Genomic DNA, 18719 nt, shown 5'->3' on the forward strand with positions numbered 1-18719 from the left:
TTTTACATGTATGAGTTTAGTAAAATGTTTTAGGCTGATGTCCAGCCCTCTCTGCAGCCGCTGGTTTCAGTTCATGTCAGAATACAATGAAACTCAACTTGGAGCTGGTATGAGACAGATAATCCATCTCTCCATCTAGCTGCTGAAAAACACTGACCACAAGGTACTCTCAGAACAGTTGCAAACAACAAAACGGAGTGTGTTAAAACCGCCAAACCACTGGTACATCATGTCTGAATGAAAAGTAGTAACATGCATGATAAAGCACTCAGGAATCCCACACTTACAGTTTTTGTTTTTAATGAGAAAATATTCAGAATATGTATAGCAGGTGTATAACTGTGAGCCTTACATGTGCTATAAAATAACAAAGCAGAGCTATGAGCATACAAGTGGTTAACATAGGAACAGAGGTTATACTGTAGAATAACATGTTGCTTTATCACACACAGACAGCGCAAGTCCCACACTGAAGCTCGGGCGCTTCTGCAGGCGAAAACAAGCTACCAGCGTTTAAAAATGATAAATAAATCATCTCTGCACCACGAATTCAAACAACAAAAGCATAATAATAATAATAATAATAATAATAAATCACACAATATAACTCCTCTGAATGGGCTTGATGTCTGTAACCATTTCAAAAAAGCGTTGTGTTTTTAAGGAGAACTAAATTATTTTGGGGTTGGATTGTTGGATTGATCTTTTGAAACTGAAATAAGGACGGTGTGTGTGTGCAGCCCAACTGGCTGTTTTCGTTTGTCCTTTAACTCTTGTGGCAAAATGAATCTCATATCAGCATCAGTGACACACTTGTTTTACATTTCTGCAGCACTAGTAGTCCTTTAAATAATTTGTTTTATCCATTTTATATATTATTACATGTGTATCAAAACAAGAACAAGGAGATTTCTCTGGAATCAATGTGTGTTGTCTTTGCTTCAGGGGGAAATGAACACCACACACAGGCACGAGTGCTTGGTTTTCACTTCTGGTTGATGGAGTTGGTGGCACTGCGTTTCCCTGAGAGCACAAGACAGCGATGAGCCGCTAAGAGAAGCCTGTCCTGCGCTCAGGACGGGACTGTCCCAATAAATATAATAGGGCAAGTATGTGCGCCACAGTTCTTTATATTTTGTGCAATTTTACCTCAGTGTACATTTATATTTCAGGCATTTAGCTGAGGATTTCAGTCAGTGCCTCGCTGAAGGACACTTGAACAGGCCACGCTAGCAGACGGCGGTGGTCAAAACTGTGACCTGTGGTTTGCAGGGAAATATTTTCTCACTGTCCTCCTGGCGTCCTAATGCTAAAAAAAAAAAATCTATAGGCTTCAACGAACAAGCGAACAAAGAGAGAGAAGTAGAATCATTTTGCTACTTTTCAGTTAAAGTGGTTCAAAAAGACTGTTTCTAAAGCCACGTTGACACATTTCTATCCCACGTTCTCTTTCTGTCGTCTGTGTTTCAATGTGTGTACTGCTTTCATTTTCGCTGAAGCTTGATCTCTACACCCGGACAATCCACAGTTTCACCACACTTATTAGAGGCCTGCATTTTTTTGTTCAGAGTGTCCTGCAATATCAAAGCTCACAATACATTTGGTAAAACAAACAACAAAAATTGACAACCCCAACTCACAAATGACTTATTAATATATCTTTCTACTGATAGTCAATTGCATTCTTTTCTCTACCTGCTGTGTGCTTGTTTCAGGTTAGGAAATGAGTGTAATTTCATGCACACAATCAAAACATCTTAAAGATACTTAAGGGCGTAGGGCTGACTAAACAACAACATTCTGTTTTGGTATAACAACATCTTAGAAAAAGCTTTCCCAATAGTTTTCATCAAACTTTATCCTCAGCTACCAAGGTTAAGTAGACACAAGGCGGTTGCTCCGCTGGAATCTCAACATACATGTTCATATATCAAACACACAGTCCTACCTCAGTATAATACATGAAACAACTGCTTACATCAGAAAGCACAGGTCAACAAAGCGACGTAGCCAGCAAAGATAAAATAAGTGATTTTTAGAATATAAAACCTCAGACCCAGCCCTTTTAATTAACACACACATACACTGATGCAAACATGACCCGCAGTTAGCTTCCCTCTACCCCGTCTGTCACCTCCTGTTTGAGTTTAATAGACATGAAGTCACTGGAGAGTAGGGTTTTATAGACAGACTTTCTATCTAATGCGGTTGCGTATTTTCTTTAAGGTATACTGAACCTTTAGTATTAAGAATAGAAGATAAAATACATCATACATATCGTGCATCCAACAATTACTGGCGGTCTAAGGCAAAGTTGAACTCGGATGCTAGTTTTGCGCGTTTCCTCGCTAGCATTCAACAGCTCAGGGACGCTGACACTCAAATGGGCACTTAAGATTTTAATACAGGTGCTTGAAAGGATTAGTTCAGTTTCTGGAAAACAATGCGCCCTTCTCGCGGTGTCATCAAATCCAGGTAAAAAATAATTTTCAAATAACAGAAATGATGTGTGAGTGTGCAAGGTTTCAGTCAGAAGTTTCTTGATAGTCACTCTGCACACACCTGCTTGTTGTTTGCATCTTTTTTTCTCTCTCCTGTCGGTAATGAAAAGCTAGTCCACACACTTGGAAAATGATTGGGGTTATTATTAAGCTCTCGTTGCCAAAACCCTCATCAACAAGTCTCAGGCAACCTGTCAAAATAAAATCTTTAGATCTCAGACCATATTTCAATAATGAAATTACAGGTAAATGAAAAAAAAATCTTATAAATGTAAATCATTCAGCGTCTAACCAACTAAAAAAAACTTTTTTATCCCAAAGAAACTTCTGAGCAGCGCTCTGAAACCTCCATGAAACCCTTTCAGAGTGTCTCTTGCGTCACTGACCTTTTTTTCTCTCCAAACTGAACCTCTAAACTTCAAATGTCTCTCACATACTCAGTCACTCAACATACTGATGCGCCTTCAATCCTCAGGTCCAACAACCACAAACTTGATGCATCTCCTCGATGAGCCCCATTGGTTAAGCCAGTGGGTCATGTGATCATCAGAATACTATTAGTAAAATAAATACTGTTTCCTTTCCCTGTCCATTATCCTTCGCCTTCTCCTCCTCCTGTTTGCATTTTTCCTTCAGTCTCTTCATCCTCCTCCTTCATCCTCTTAACTGCCTCTGAAAGGAGCAGTTTACTCCTCCTCCTCCTCCTCCTCCTCCTCCTCCTCCTCTTCTTCTTCCTCCTCCTCTTCCTCTCCTTCCTCATTGGCGTAGATACCGGCTTCCCACTTCCGCGCCATGTCGCTTTTCCTCCTGGTGACACGAGTGGCCTCCAGAACCTGCCGATAACAAAACAATCCATCAGATGCACGCACACTCAGAGCAGTGTAATAGTGAGCACGAGCCAACTAACTGATCAAACCGATCAAATCCATACTTCTCCCCATTTCAAAGGAAATAATGGCAACACAATCACAAAAAGAAAACCCACCACAGTGACTTTATGGCATGCAGCGTTTGTCAAAAACTGAGTGAGCGCTTGGTTACACCTTCCTACAGTGAAGGTTTCGCAACTAATGACCTCATGTTGTACCTATCAAACCACTATATGATGCACACCTGCAGTATTTGACAAAAAATTTTTTTTTTGTCCATTTCAGGGAAAGTTTCATGCTTAAACACTGTTTTGTTTCATTTTTGATGTTCTCACACACACACACACACAAACACGTAAGCACATCTTACATCACACACATGAAAGATTTCTTTGTGAACAAGAACCCAGGGTGCAGGTGAAATGGATTGTGCGTAGAGGTGCTTTTATTTTGGTCTGACGTAGAGGCCACGGTACTGAATAAATGTTTTTCACGACATTCACTGTGACCTCCAGTCGATGATCATCCACCGCGCACATCTCATTCAACAGTTGCATACTTCTTTGAATGAAACATGCCAAGTGTGTTGCATACTGTCTATTACCATTATATATATACTCTAATATCTTTAAATACACTGTACAGTACACAGTATGTTTTGGTGATGGTGCATGGGGGGGGGGGGGGGGGGGGGGGGTAATAAGGGTCACAACAACATCCGTGGATAAGCACATGCAGCACCAACAGAGCAAAACATTAAGATACATGCAGACCTGGGACCAGATATAAAACGTTTCACAGAAACCACCCTGTCTAGTGTTTCAAACTAAATAATACATCCCTGTCCATATTTTCTGGACTGGTTTCATTTCTGGGAGACTGAGTGAAGTGACGTAGTTTGCTACTACTGACTCAACCACCACTTTTAGTTTTTTTGATAGGGCAGAGAAGTAGGAAATGAGTAAGAGAGAATGGACAACATGCTGTAAGGGGCCGCGGGCTGGAATTAAACCACGCAGCTATAAGGGCTAAGCCTTTCACGTGGGGCTGGCACTGCAAGATGAGAAAGTGGAAATCTCCACTCTTGTGACATGGCAACCTTCTCTTCTTTCGTAGCTGAACTAAAATAACCCTCATGAATACAAATTGCTTTCTACTCTCCTCCAGATCGCCGTGAACAAGCAGTTCCTTCAGTGTGCTACACATATATGCAATGTATTTTTCTACTGGTGGGACCCAGGGTTTGTCTAAATTTATAAAACTATAACGGGATGCAAGTCACTCTTTCAACCTTTACAGAAACAGTCCACATATACAACAGGAATGTATTACTTTGTCTGACAGTTTTCTCTGTCTGACCCAGGTCTGTCAGTAAAGGCAATTAATGGAGTGAACGGGTTTGGGGTGTGACAGGTACCTCGGTGGTTACCTCGTTAGCCAGCAACAAACGGGCATACTGACCGACCAGCAGGAGGGAAGCAACAGTACACATAGTCAACACATGTGATGTCATCATGGATAAACAATAACAAGATCAGCAACAACATCAGTTGACCCTGCTGCATGTTCGAGATAAATTCAGGTAAATATCTTGAAAAATGCTATAAATGATGTCAAACGTCAAACTTTCTATTTCTGTTTCTGTTCTGTTTCTGTTGCTAATGGCTGTAATGTAATGTGTATCTCTTCTTGTATGTGAATGTTAAAGTGAGTGCACTTGTGATTTTTGAAAACAACTCATGTCTTAATACCGTCAAATCACAACAGGGCACATATACAGAGCAGGTCTAGACTGCACTCTTTTTAATATTATTGATTATATTAATTTTTTTTATATTATTTGCAGAAGGAGTCTGGCATAAAAAGACAGATTCAGATACACAAAATAAGTCAGGGCAGAAATCCCCCAGCGTCTGTGCCTCACTTTTAGTTTCATTTCCTCCACCAGGCTGGGAAATTCCCTTTGGTGCTGCACAGTATTTGCTCATGCCCACAGGTCATGGATGGAAGAATTCAGCCATGTTGACATGAGCGCATCATGTGTGATGATGACCTTTGTGCTACTTTCACTCACTGGGATAGTTTTTGGCATCTTTGTTGCATGTTCTGTGTGGTCAATGAGAACATCTGCATGTGAAAGTATTTTACAGGTTCATTTTCAGTTTCATTTTTTAGCACCAACCAATAAACAAATGAGTTACACTAGCTGCTGGCCACTAAAAGTAATATCCCTGCAAACCCATGTTTTGTTTCTGCAGTTGTCTAATGCTAAGGCACAACTTTGGATCTCAGAGTTCCTGTTGTTTTTGTATAGACACATAGAGTTTATACGTGGGATGGTTGAAATACTTACGCTATTGTCCTCCAGCTTCTCCCTCCTCTTCACCTTGTGTGATTCATAGTCTTCCATAAGCGTCTGCATGAAGTTTTTGGGGCGTGATCCTCCAGAGTCCTCGCTGCCGGCGTCAGACAGGGCTCCTTCTGAGGGTGAGGGTGAGACAGGCGGGGCAGGTCGGACCTTCTCGATCTTTCCTGCACGTCACAGAAAAACGCATGGACACAAGTTATATAGAGGTTTTTAACTTCTAGTCTGCTATTTTAAATTCTGGATTATGGCTTACATGTTATTGGCACATTTAAATGGAACAGAGCCATTGTACCAGGTGTCATATACATGGACTAATGAGAAACACCCATGTGAAGCTTTATATTACTAACCTGGTGCGGTTCTCGCTGTCAGCGTGAGTCTAGCTGGCAGGCTGTTGCTCTTCATCTTATCTGCCGGTGAAATGGTGGTTTGCCGCAACCCTGTCCTCATGTTACCGTGACTGCTGCCGGAAGCGTTGCTGTGGCGGACAATAACAACAGGCTGTGTCTCCCTCTGTTTCTTCAGCTCCTCCTCCCTCTGCTGAGCTGCTCGGATCTCCTCTTCGATCATTGACAAAGTCCGCTGCTTCTTGGAGCGCAGGCGGAACGGGCCGCTGGCAGGTTCGACTTCGGGGGCTCGTGCTGCTGCTGCTGTGCTGCGCAACTCAGCCGCCTCTGAGTATTTACTGAAGTAGCTGAACTCTGGTTTCTCTGGGCTTGGAGGGGAAGGGGGGCGGTAGACCGGGGTTGGTCTGGTAACTGGAGCTGCTGCGGCAGGGCCGGGAGCTGGAGCTGGAGCCGGGGCTGAGGAAGCGAGCGCTCTGGTGTAAGAGGACTGGATTTTGATCCTGGGGCCTCCATCTTTGGGTCTCTGTGGTGGTGAGATGGGCTGAGAAGGAGGCAGAGAAGGCGTCTGGAACTCTGGACTGGAGGGCTGCTGCTGGTGCTGCTGTGGAGCCTGTTGTGGTTCTGAAGGCTGCTCTTGGTAAACAACTCTTACCTCTGGGTGTCTGTCTGGCTGAGAGGACAGGTTAGATGGAGCAGGACTGGAGGACAGAGGTGACTGGAGACTGGGAGCTCCACCAGAAGACACAGGAGAAGAAGACACTGGCACTGGGCTACTTGAAGAAGCTGAGGATGGAGACACAGGGGTGCTCAGTTGTGAAGAATTCAAATCAGATGGCTGCCACTCCCCTCTATTCTGAGCTGCCAGGGCATTTTGGATGGCATTTTGGACAAGTACCCCCGCATGGTACTCCAACTCGTCTTCTATTGGACTACCACTGCTCTGGCCATTAACTGGCATGGTGGGCTGGGGAGTAGGTGGTGACACCGGAGTAAGTGGCAACGGGGTAGGTGGTAGCGAAGCCCCGCTATCAGAAACATTATCCAAGCTCAACACAGTAGTGTCCTGAGAACGGACAGATAAGTCGTCTAATCCTGAGTCAGACTCCTCCGGGTGAAAAGCTGGATGGAAATGGCTCTTCCCTTCCTCCTCCTCACGCAGTATTGTCATTACAGCTCGTGCACAAGTAAATTCTCCCGCAATTCCTTCATCAGACCAGGTCACGTGACCCTCTCCGGTTTCTGCAGTAATGTCCCCGCTCCCCTGGCTGCCCCTGGTTATGGATTTTGAAAAGGGTTTGGCGGAATATATTTGAGGAGCGACGTCCCTCTTGGTTGTGTCCCCTTGCAGAAATTGCTTCCTGGCAGACGAGAAGTCGATCTGCTCCTCCACAATGTCCACTTTCCTGTTTAGCTCCGGGTCAAAGGTCACCACTGTGGGAGGACCTGACAGCTGGGGCTGCAAATAGAGATGGGAGAATAAAAGAAAAGAAAGGAGAAAACAAAAGGTGAGATAGAAATGTAACAAGAATCACCCCCACGTGAAATTTAAAATATTGGTTGACTGCTGTAATCAAACACCTTCATTTCCTGCACTAGTACAATTTTGGTCTCCTTTTGTTCCAAAAACATGGTCAAGTATGCTGTCCTAACTGCTGAATATGAGCATGGCTGTCAAACATATCTGACATACAACCACTCATCTGCATTGCCTCAGATTGGTATGTTGCCTTTGTGGGTTTGTGTGTTACCTGTGTATATGTATAAGTAGGAGTCTGTCTCTGCTGTTTCCTCTCCTGGTATTTCTTGAGAGATTCAAGCTGCTCTGCGTCCAGCTGTTCTTCCAAAGGCACCTTGAATGAATGAATGAATGAACAAATCTGTCAGTTTGTTGGGAAGTTGACGTAGTTGACTGAAACTGAAAACAAAGATTTCATGGGAGGCTACCTCCTGAGGAGGGTTCCACCAACGCTGGGCGATGCCAGGATTCTTCTTCACTGCCTGGTCTTTGATCAGCTCCTGACGCTCACGCTCCAGCTCCTCAACCTGACAGGGGAAACAAACCAGGAGAAGAAGAACAGAATATGAATTCACAAAATATGAATGCACAAAGAGCATACCGAGTAATTTTCTATTGGCTTTTGCTTTTTATGACACATTAGTTGACAATTTGATAGAGAAAAGTTGCATTTCTAGTGTTTGAGGTCATTTTGCCCCTGCATACCAGTCCCTGTTAATAAATGCTTTCCACTGCCTCACCAACCAGATGTATTTCTCTTCGATTAAGTTAATACCCAACTACTCTAAAGGAGGATCATAAACAGTTTTACTTGACTGAAAAGGACCTCATTTTCTAAGGAATTTCAAAATGACTTCAAAATGTGAACCACAACTGACCTTTTTCGAAGTACTGTCGCATCATGTGCTTGAGTTGCTCAGGGTTTAATTACGACACACTTTCAATTTCAAAATCTCTGATCTCATCAATAATTTGATGTGAAATGTGTTGTGGCAAGTTCACTGTAACTTGTGGTAACTCATATAACACTGAAGATGAAAAAAGTACAAACATGTCCCTTAAAAATATCTTTTTGTGATTTTCTCACTCAACACTCTGGGACTGACCTAACTCTCTTTCCACACATTTTCCTGTTTCTCAGACCTGTGTAGAAATGCTTTGGCTGAATTCTCAAAACCTTCTCAGAGAAAAAGCCTTCACATTTTTATATACATTTTTCTTAAGTCTTATTTTGCTTACCATGAAAGAATATACAAAACTGCTGCAGTAATCATTTATTTGAAGCTTAACATTTGAGTTTTAAGCGTGTCATAATTTAGGTGATTGACTTTAAAGGGGCTCATTTAAATAAATGTTAAAGCTAAGGTCAGTATTTGTTTCAGAAGCAATTTTTGTTATATTTGTTGAAATTCCCTTTATGTCCCGACAGCAGTCAATATATCAAATGCTCTGACACAACAATGAAAAGAAATCCAGTGTCTGCACTGTAAGAAATTATTCTGTGGTCATACAGATTTGAATTAATGTATTAGGTAAAATATATTCAATATGATTGTGTTTTTGATTTTGAGGCAAATATTTAATTAAATTTCAAATAAAAATGTTTGGAATAAAATCCACCCATTGTAGTTAAATAAAACATAAGCATTCTATTTATCTAATCCCAAATAGAGAGAATATTGAGTGAATTCAAATGAATATAATCAGGCAAATTTTAATTGAAAAGCACTTCCTGTCAAAGTGCGCCTTTTTTGAAATGCAGCACGTTATCATCCACAAGACATTCGAATCTTGCTAAAGTTAACTGGTTCGGTTCGGTTGGGTTCACTATGGCATCAGGGCAACCTGTGACATATATAGCAATTGTAAGTTGCTTTGGATAAACGCGTTAGCTAAATGAATTAATGTAATTAACCTTAATTTTGTTATCATTGGGCTAGTAAGAAGAACGCATGTAGTGTTATATTACAATATAAAATGAGCTATCACAGTGACTCAGCAGCAACACAAAGTTGGCTTCTGTTGGCAAGGCTATATATTAATGTAGTAGTGTGTTTTTGTTGCACTACAATATGAACATAGCATTATACATTTTGGAAGAATTCATATGTATCGAAGTCAAACGATTATTTTGAAGGATGGGGGTTAGCATTTCCGTTATCATGGTTTGTACGTCCTTTGCGTGTTGATATATCCTCAGTATGTTTTTATGAAATTGCGTAAATAAGTACATTGGGTTTAATGTTAAGGTTAGACACATTTCCATAAAGAGAAATATTGAGGGTTATCGCTGGAAGAGCATCATATGGTGGTGATGGAGCAACGGATAAGACACCTGCCTTTGGTGTGAGACAGTTCAATCCCCCACTGTGACCCATCCACCATTGTGTCCCTGAGCAAGACACTTAACCCATAGTTGCTCCAGAGGCGCGACCTCTTACATGTATAGCAATTGTAAGTCGCTTTGGAAAAAAGCATCAGCTAATTGTAAATGTTATATTTCGGATGGCACTTGCCACACTTCTGTTGGCATTGGTTAAATTCAGATTAATGTAGATGATTATTAATCAATTATATATCATTGATATATAGAATTAAATTAAGTAAATACATTTTTTATTGGTTTGATACTTTTAAAATGTAGCTTTCTCTTGCAAGTTCCTCCAAAATTGCCTACCCTAGCTTTATTTTATGCTTGCTTACATTATAAACACATACTCAAAAATACCATTAGGCCTATGTTCTTGCACTGTTACTGTCTCTGTATTACATCGGGTACATTATCTTACCTCCTCTGTGGGTCGTCTCCTTGTCACCCTGACCTGCTGCCCCTCTCCGGTGGAGAAGAGTTTCGCTGGCCGTCTCTCCTCCTGAAACGCTCTCAGCTCAAACTTTGCCCCGCTGGGCGCCGACTCCTCTCCCTGCACGTGCCCGTTGGTTGTCACGGCAGAGTCCTCCTGGTGGAAGAACGTGGTTTGTCTCTGCCCCTCCACAACAACTGATTGGCAATTGACAGGAGAGGAGGCTAACACGCAGTCAGAAGGAGTGTTTCCGTCGATGCAGATTGGCTTGGTGTGTTCTGATGGAGAAGAATTTCCGTTGGTGGGTGTTTCTGAGGCGGCATCTAAAACCTGGTCCAAGTAGCGGATCTCCTGTGGACATAACAGATAATAAAAAAAATATATATTTAAAATAAAAAAAAACAGTGGTTGGCAATAAATGCAGAAGGAGACACTACCACACTAAGTTTACATTTTACATGTAATTCAATAAACATTTCTTTTTTTTAGTCATTAGTTATTTTCTTTTCACCACAATTATATTTCTAATATACCAAAAGAAAGCTATGTAAATGTAACTTGATGGAAATGGTGCCAAATGTAGCAGCTGTAGCTGTAGCAGAGGAAACTCCTCTCTATTTTGGCTAAAATTGCTCAGATTGCTGAAAAGACAAGAAAAAAAAAAGAACAGTTACTTAAGAGCAAACTTATTTATATTTATTAAACTTTAATTAAGAAATTCAAAACCATCCCCTGTGTAATAAAGTGCGACAAAACCAGTAAAATTCCAGCTCTGCCCAAAATTAATATGTTTTGGTGTTGATACCTGCTCCACTCCAGGAAATAAAACAAGAAACTGAACTTGCATACCTGCACCACCTCGCTGTCTGGAGTCTCTACTTTCACACCAACAGAATTATGGGCTCGGTTACTGGGGCTGCTGAGGCAGCCATGTTGGATTTGCTGGCTCTCCAGTTCCATGGTTGCAGGCCTGTCAGTGATAACGCTGACCGATTCCTGGAAACTGACACTCTTTAGGGCTCGCTCTCTTGGTATTGTGTCACTGACATCCTCGGCTGCCCGCCACGATTTCTATATCAAAAAACACGGATGGAGAAGCTGTACACTGTCTCACAATCACTTAAATAAAAACAGGACTTTTAAGTTCACCTGTTTTACTTACTAGATTTTTTCTCAGAGAGGTGAGACACACCTCGTAAAGACACAAATCCCACACATAAATCTGCCTGTCTGCACTGCAGTAGTACAGTGTGTTAAGTTAAACCTCTGCAGCAGCATGAGTGTGTGCTGACTGGTTCCCACCGCTGGGGGGAGCCAACTCCAACGCTGATGCTTTATGAAAGACCTGAAACATAGTGACAACCTTCCATAGTGCTGAAAACTTTTGTTTAAAGACCTTCACAGTTCTGTGAATGAATCAGTATGCTGAATACTTAATAAATAATTCACTCTCCAGTCACTCTTCCTGCCTCACATCTCTTCTTGTACCCTATTAGACAACAGCAAAACTGGCAGGTGGGATGGCAGACAATTTATTTGAAAGTTTTTGGAGAGTCCCTGCTGAGTTGTATAACTGCTAGACAATGAAATACGTGTAATCGATTGTCCCTCCAAATGGCGTCCAAATGTAATTAAATCTGTCAACTTACTGTAATAAACCGCACACATTATGAACACACACAGTCAGTTCATAAAAGGGGAGCAGTGATGTAACTGCAATATTGACGAGTAACACACAGTTACTCAATGCAATTATTATATCATCACTGAAAATTATGTTAATCCCTTATGAAGCAGTAATCATCAGCTAACGCAATACTGTAATGTTACATTAATCATCCTTCTTTTGTGACTTTTTGCTAATTTTATCTGAGAACCAAACTCTGACTTTATAATATACTGTAAATTTATCATTTTCTAAACTAGTATAAACTTGTAACTCATGCTTTACAGCCACATTAATTCACTTATCAATTGTGGTAGAGATCTCACAAGGTTGAGGTATCTGGTTAAAGGACACATTGGTAGACACATTGGCATGCAGGGATCAAACCCGCGACCTCTTGTTTTTGAGAACCACCCATCTGACACATTCCAGACCCACCGTTAGCAAGTAGCAACATTTACACACTCCTGTCTACACTGACCTCCCTGTTTCTACACAGGCTACTAACAAATACTCTATTGGCTTTCCGTTTTACTGCCTTGCACCCCTTACACCTCTATTCTAAGGATGCGTTTACTTCCATGAGGGGTTGTTGACCCCTGTCTTGGTAACATGTAAGAGTATGTGTGTGTGTGTTTGGTGGTTTAATGAGGATCACTTGAGTGAATTGGTTCACTGTTCAGTTAAAGCACACACAGCTATAAGGAGGAAGTGTTTGCTTTTTACCCTCTCTTACACTTTAAGACTGAGACACACTACCAGGCTGCCATTTAACAATATTCATGGCCACTTCTACTGGTGTGAACTATCCACGGGAGATGTATCTAAAGAAATCAGAGGCAGATTTCAGTCAGACTTTGTATCAACTGAAAGACACCTAGCCTTAATTCTAGATATTTTGTCTTTATCTCTCTTTTTCTTCTCTACCTTTCGGTTTCTAGGTTCCTGTCCCTTCTTCTGCTGAATCCTGCTCTTATTTTGTGTCTTTTCCTTTCTCTCTTTTAGAGTAAAAAAACACAGCGGTCAGTGAAGTCACATGTGGGATTATAACACCCTGCCTCTCCTCAAAAAGCCTTCTCTTATCCTCCTCCCTCCTATCCTTATGTCTTATGCTTCTCCTGAGAGAAAACATTCTCTGAGGGCATTTTGGTGACCCATGTGGCTCAGTCACATGTGAATTCCTCATTTTATATTGCCTCCTGGGTGTGATAAATATATATACACATCAGAATAAACACATCTTAAGGGGATACCTCACATTTCCAATTCAAGACTAGTGATGTTGAAATCTATGAGATTTTACTGTAAAACAACATCCATTTCACTACTCTTTGTCACTGTGGTTCACATTAATACACATAGATGATGGCTGGGAGGTGAAGTGTAACATGACTGAGGGTCTACAGGTATGTTAGCAGCTCTGTGAGGCTGCACTCTAGCGATTTGAGCTAAATGCTAATATCAGCAAGCTCACAATTATGACAATGCTATGATCATGTTATGCCAAGCAGGTGTACTGTTTACAGTGTTTACCATCTTAGTTTAGTGTGTTAGTATGTTAACATTTGTTAATTAGCAATAAACACAAAGTACTGACAAGGCTGACTGTCATGAACCAAAGTACTGGACAAACTGACTGATCAAAAGTTGAGAGATCACAATACAATTCATTCTGACAGGGAAATGAATATGTGTTTTAAGGCAATCCATCCAACGGCTGTTTTTTATTATTATATTTCACTGAAAAGCACATCTGGCAGCCTCATGGTAGGTCTAAAGGACAGGTTTGGGGACAAGCTTAAGTGCCAGTCCATCTGGTGGATGTTGAGATGTTTCACAGGATTAGTGAAAACTTTGACCTGCTGGTAGTGCTAGATTAAAAGTCAGAGGAAGTCATTAAGATTCATCATCTGGGCACCATTAATGTCTGTACAAAACTGAATGGCAATCCATTCAATAGTTGTTGAGATATTTCGGTCTGGAAGTGGTGGACCTATCAAACGACCACTACAAAGACAGAACAGATGAAGGAACACATCATTGCCCGTTGACTGACAGCTGATCTCTGGGAGGCAAATAGCGCTTGAGAAATAACAGACACAAATGTTATAACCACTTGCGCTGCTCACTAAGTATCAATGCAATTTCTCATCTGGACAAACAATCACACTGTTAGCCGCAAACTACTTGATCAACTTTAACTGATTAACTTCAGCAACGGGAATTCTTTGGTTAGCCAAACTACAACTGACATGGAGCAGAATTACTGAAACGTTTAAACTACTGTCATCTTCTCTCCATGTTTCTTTCATCTCCAGTTTCTTTGTTTTCTTCACACTCTGCCCATCAATAAGTCTAATGATCTTTCAGCCTGTTAATGGTATTAGCGACTGTGTGAGAAACAAACTTGGTCTACTGTCTTGTTACATTCGACCTATTGTATATATTGTATGTGCGTGCATGTGCAGGAATGTGCGTGTGTATGTGTGTCCAGGAGGCAGGACAGTACAGAGGGGGAGGATATCCTGTTACTGCCTCAGGAAAACAGTACTACAGTACAGGAATGTCTCATATCCAATGCTGTTCTGTTACACACACCACACACAATAAAAGGAGTGTGTATCCAACTATAGTTGTGCAGCAGTGCTTGACGGTGTCTGCATGTTCTTTCAAGTGTGTGTGTGTGTGTGTGTGTTTCTGACTCTTATTGATGTAAGCTGACATTCCAGGCATAACTAGCTGTCCTCAAGGCATGGACTTTTAATACTTGTGATGAGGGACACTGTGCACCCTGCCTGGCCAGCTAAATGAGCAATTTCTGTATGTGTGTGTGTAAGAGTGATTGTGTGAGTGTGTCTTTGTGCAGAAATAAATGTGCTGGAATAGCTCAATTCCTGATGATTTGATCAGGATGTGTTACTACCGTTGGACCAGCAGTTAAGGACCAATTAGCACATAAATACACATGAATGTCTAAGTAACAGTTACAATGAGAAATATAAGTTAATAGGCGTAACAGTCCCACACCTTCACCTTCATTATGTGACTGCTGTGTTTGTGTTTTCCAAAAAAGAACAGAAAGTTAAGAAAAACCCTACAAAGTGACGACATTTTTACCAGTCTAGCCTAATTTACGAGTCTATTTCAGGGCGAGGACATGGCTGCAGAGTTTTGGTATTAAGTTGATTAAAAGTAGTACTAAAAGTATACTAATACAAAATACTAGCCTATCTGAGTCAACTGTTACAATTTTATGTTCCATCAAAATGCTGCCTCATTCTTCTCGGCCTGTCGCCATTCCCATCACATCTGGAAATGCTTACGCTCTGTCGTGATGCACAAAAATCACAAATACACACATAAACATGCACACTTGAAACATACACGCTCAGCTGCATGCCTGGGACGCTTGGGGGGGAGTTAGAAAGTTAGAAAACATTTACGAGAATAAGAATGCACCCGAATACTCCCTGACTGGAAGTAAAAACACACCCTTGACATCTCTCATACTCTTTCTTTCGGTTTCTCTCCATCTCACACCAAACACATTTTTCAGGTTTTGTACAGGCTTCTATCAGCACTGTACATGAACACATGGCAAGTACGTACACACACACACACACACACACACACACACACACACACACACACACACACACACACACACACACACACACACACACACCAAGCGCTCTTGTGTAACCCAGTGTAGTCCCGGTTCTGTTTCCTGGCTAAATATGATCCCGTGTAGTAATTGGAGCCTGCTGCTGGTGCAGCCTGGTGTTCTCATATCCAGACAGCCTGGATTGTGAACCCAGGCCAAACATTCAAGATTTCAGCTGGCCTCTGCTTAAGACAGTTTAAACATGTTGAATAAGTGTGGTGGTACGTCACTGACGTTGACAAGACTGGTTGGCAGTGTCAGCACACAGTCAGGTGCGCTGGGCGAGGGAGCTAACAGCTGGCATAAACATCAGGCCAAAAGAGAGGACTCAGGGGGGCTTCAGGCAAAAGTACCCAGTTCAGTCCTCACAACAGTATGTTGTAATATCTGGTCAACCTTCACCAACACAGAATCTCAACTTTGACATCGAACCCAAATCAGTTCGGGTGTTTCTGTTAGGGTTGGATGTTTGTCTGACACTTCCATCTCTTGACTGTTACGGTCTCTTAAGTTCACATTTGCCCTCTGTAGCTGACATTTCATAGAATTTAAGCATGCAAAACATGTTTCTATTTAAAAAAACAAAGTGAATTTTTTGCAATGTTATCAGAGCCATTAGATTTCACTCTTTGCAAGTAGTCATTAAGCCTTTTTTCCTCTCCGATTTGTCATCACAACAAAATACAATCTAATACAGAAATGCCTAAAAAATACTTTAAATAGCAAAACAAAACTGTAATGGAACTCTACAAAGTTAAATATGGTTAGTACTCACCTGTACCTTGTGTCTCAACAGTAGATTTGTCTATTTTAGTGATATCTGTAAATCCATGGGGTAAATTTTAAAAGAAAGCTTTCTTCAGTTTTGTAATATTACAATAACGTCTTATTTTGATAAGCTTTATCCCTTTTTCCTATTTAGCCCTTTTCACTTCAGTTCAGTCTTGGTTTGTGCTGTTCCAGATAGTGGGAGTGCCGGACTTGTTCCCTGGCCAAGCCTTTTCCTCCTCTTCTTCTACTGCTTTTCCTCCCCTCCCGTCTCTTTCCTCTCCTCCACAAAGCTTCTCCTTTCTCAGTAACATTCCTGCCGGCTGCTCGGTAAGCTGTGATGTCATGGGCTAAGTGCGTGTGTGTATGTGTGTGTGCGTGTTTCTCCACATGCCCTACCGCACAAAGACCCCGTCTATGCAGGCCCTCATACAAACACACACACCAAAAACATCCACCCTGTGGCTGCCCACTCTTCCCTTCCTGTGACCAAGCCCTCTCTTTATCCACTCCACACGTATGTCGCTTGCCCACTTTCCCTTTAACCTACAGCTCCTGTCAAAACTGAGGAATGAGAGAGGCAGGCAGAGAGGCGATGATGAAGAGATGATGAATGAAGAAAAGGGGGAGGGGGTGATAAGAGAGCTAATGGTATTTTCTTCTGTCATCGTCATTATGGGACTGTTGACTCAGTCCCACATGAGGGTTAGACTCATGTACGGGTTGTATTCACCTTTTAATATAAATGACCTGCCTATTTAATAATTAGTGCTTTTAGTGGAGTCTTTACATGTAACAGGCTGGTCTTAATGCTGTTTCAGAGGCTTTATGGAAGAAACCAAATATCAAATAATATAACAAAAATCAGCTGCTGGAAACTTCAATGCCATACTGAGGGAGTAAAAGCACTGACAGAAACCAAATGTTTACATCTCAGGGTGACTCTAAGACTACTCGTCTATGTTGGTGTTGTGTGTGAGTGTGTCCCTGTTGGCTGCTACCATTTTACCCAATTGTGAACATAATAAACTTTCATTTTTTAAAACCAAATAAGAAAACGACAAAGCAGTTTTACCACAGTATTTGACATAATGATATATTATATCTTCTCCTTGTATTACCATTGCTCAAATTTGCTAGATTCACCCTCACTACGGTGAAAAACTGACCTTGTGTCGATGACAAGAAACTGAAACTGCTCCGAGCAGGTTTTGTTCGTGGTTAACTCGAGGTTACCCTGTATATGTGGACTACACACCACATCTGTACTCAGTGTTAATGATGAGAAGTAGGATATTAATACATACCACATATTTTTAGATCTCATCCTGATGTCTTCCACTGAAATGAAGTTATTCTTAACACAACAGCATTACATTCATACAGTGAGCCTCTGTGATTTTAGGGAGGTCTTAATTAATTAACGGGACAGTTTTTAGATATAGCCCATCTGTAGGCTACAATTGAATTTGAATTTGAATTTATTAAAAAGTGTTTTCACATATTTAGATTGACTATTTTACATGTCCATATAATACGGAGCCAGGGTGTGGGTTAATAAACACAGAAAAAAAAATCCTAGATGAAAATGTTAAATTTACAAGAACAAAATTCGGACATTCCCTGAAATTAAAGTCGCAAAAAATCCAAAATCACTGCAAAGTCTCTAAGGTGCATGATAGTGATTGTGGGCTAAACTCACGAGTAGGCCATTTCCTCACTGCTAAATCCGATTGCAAAAGCTAATATAACTTTCCACTGGATGCACAATAAACAGCAGAAGTGTCTGTGATGTTGCAGCCTTGCAAAGTGAAGTTTCTCTCATAAATGTGTGACTATAATGTCAGAGAATATTCAAGTTCTTTACTTGTAGATTAATCTTAATTCAATTTTATCTCGGATTATTACCCTTCTCCGCTGGCCCCTTTTTTTTATATTACAGTGGCCCTTATGTGCAGTTGTATCTTTAGATCTTAATTATCTTACACATAGAAGAAGAGCCCATAAAATACATAATAGAGATTTGAACTGCAATAACAACACTGTGAAGATAATAAGACTACATATTTACTCAATGCAATGCCAACAAGCCTCCCTGGCTTTGTCAGCCACCACAATATTAGATTTAGCCGCTAACTTGTCTTTACATTCATCATATCCTGACACAATCAAAGTGCATTCTTCTGGAGAAATACAGAGCATGCGCCGTTGCGAACAAA

General features: G+C 41.1%; 1 protein-coding gene across 2 annotated transcripts in view; it reads right to left on the reverse strand.

Annotated features, from left to right (window-relative positions):
* Positions 1–283: 283 nt before the first annotated feature.
* LOC119914141 (A-kinase anchor protein 2) overlaps positions 284–18719 on the reverse strand; it is an 84837-nt gene continuing 66401 nt past the window's right edge. For both annotated transcript variants that reach the window (XM_038733202.1, XM_038733203.1), the window contains 7 exons: positions 11252–11473; positions 10391–10753; positions 8030–8128; positions 7834–7935; positions 6089–7541; positions 5724–5902; positions 284–3334 (listed from right to left, as the gene is read on the reverse strand). In XM_038733202.1, coding sequence (XP_038589130.1) covers positions 3188–3334; positions 5724–5902; positions 6089–7541; positions 7834–7935; positions 8030–8128; positions 10391–10753; positions 11252–11473 — 2565 coding nt within the window. In that variant the 3' untranslated portion in view covers positions 284–3187. The remainder of the gene's footprint in view (positions 3335–5723; positions 5903–6088; positions 7542–7833; positions 7936–8029; positions 8129–10390; positions 10754–11251; positions 11474–18719) is intronic.

Source organism: Micropterus salmoides, unplaced genomic scaffold (genome assembly GCF_014851395.1).
Source record: "Micropterus salmoides isolate LMB-PRFRI ecotype aquatic unplaced genomic scaffold, ASM1485139v1 Ms_hic_scaffold_20, whole genome shotgun sequence".
NCBI classification, from domain to species: Eukaryota; Metazoa; Chordata; class Actinopteri; order Centrarchiformes; family Centrarchidae; genus Micropterus; species Micropterus salmoides.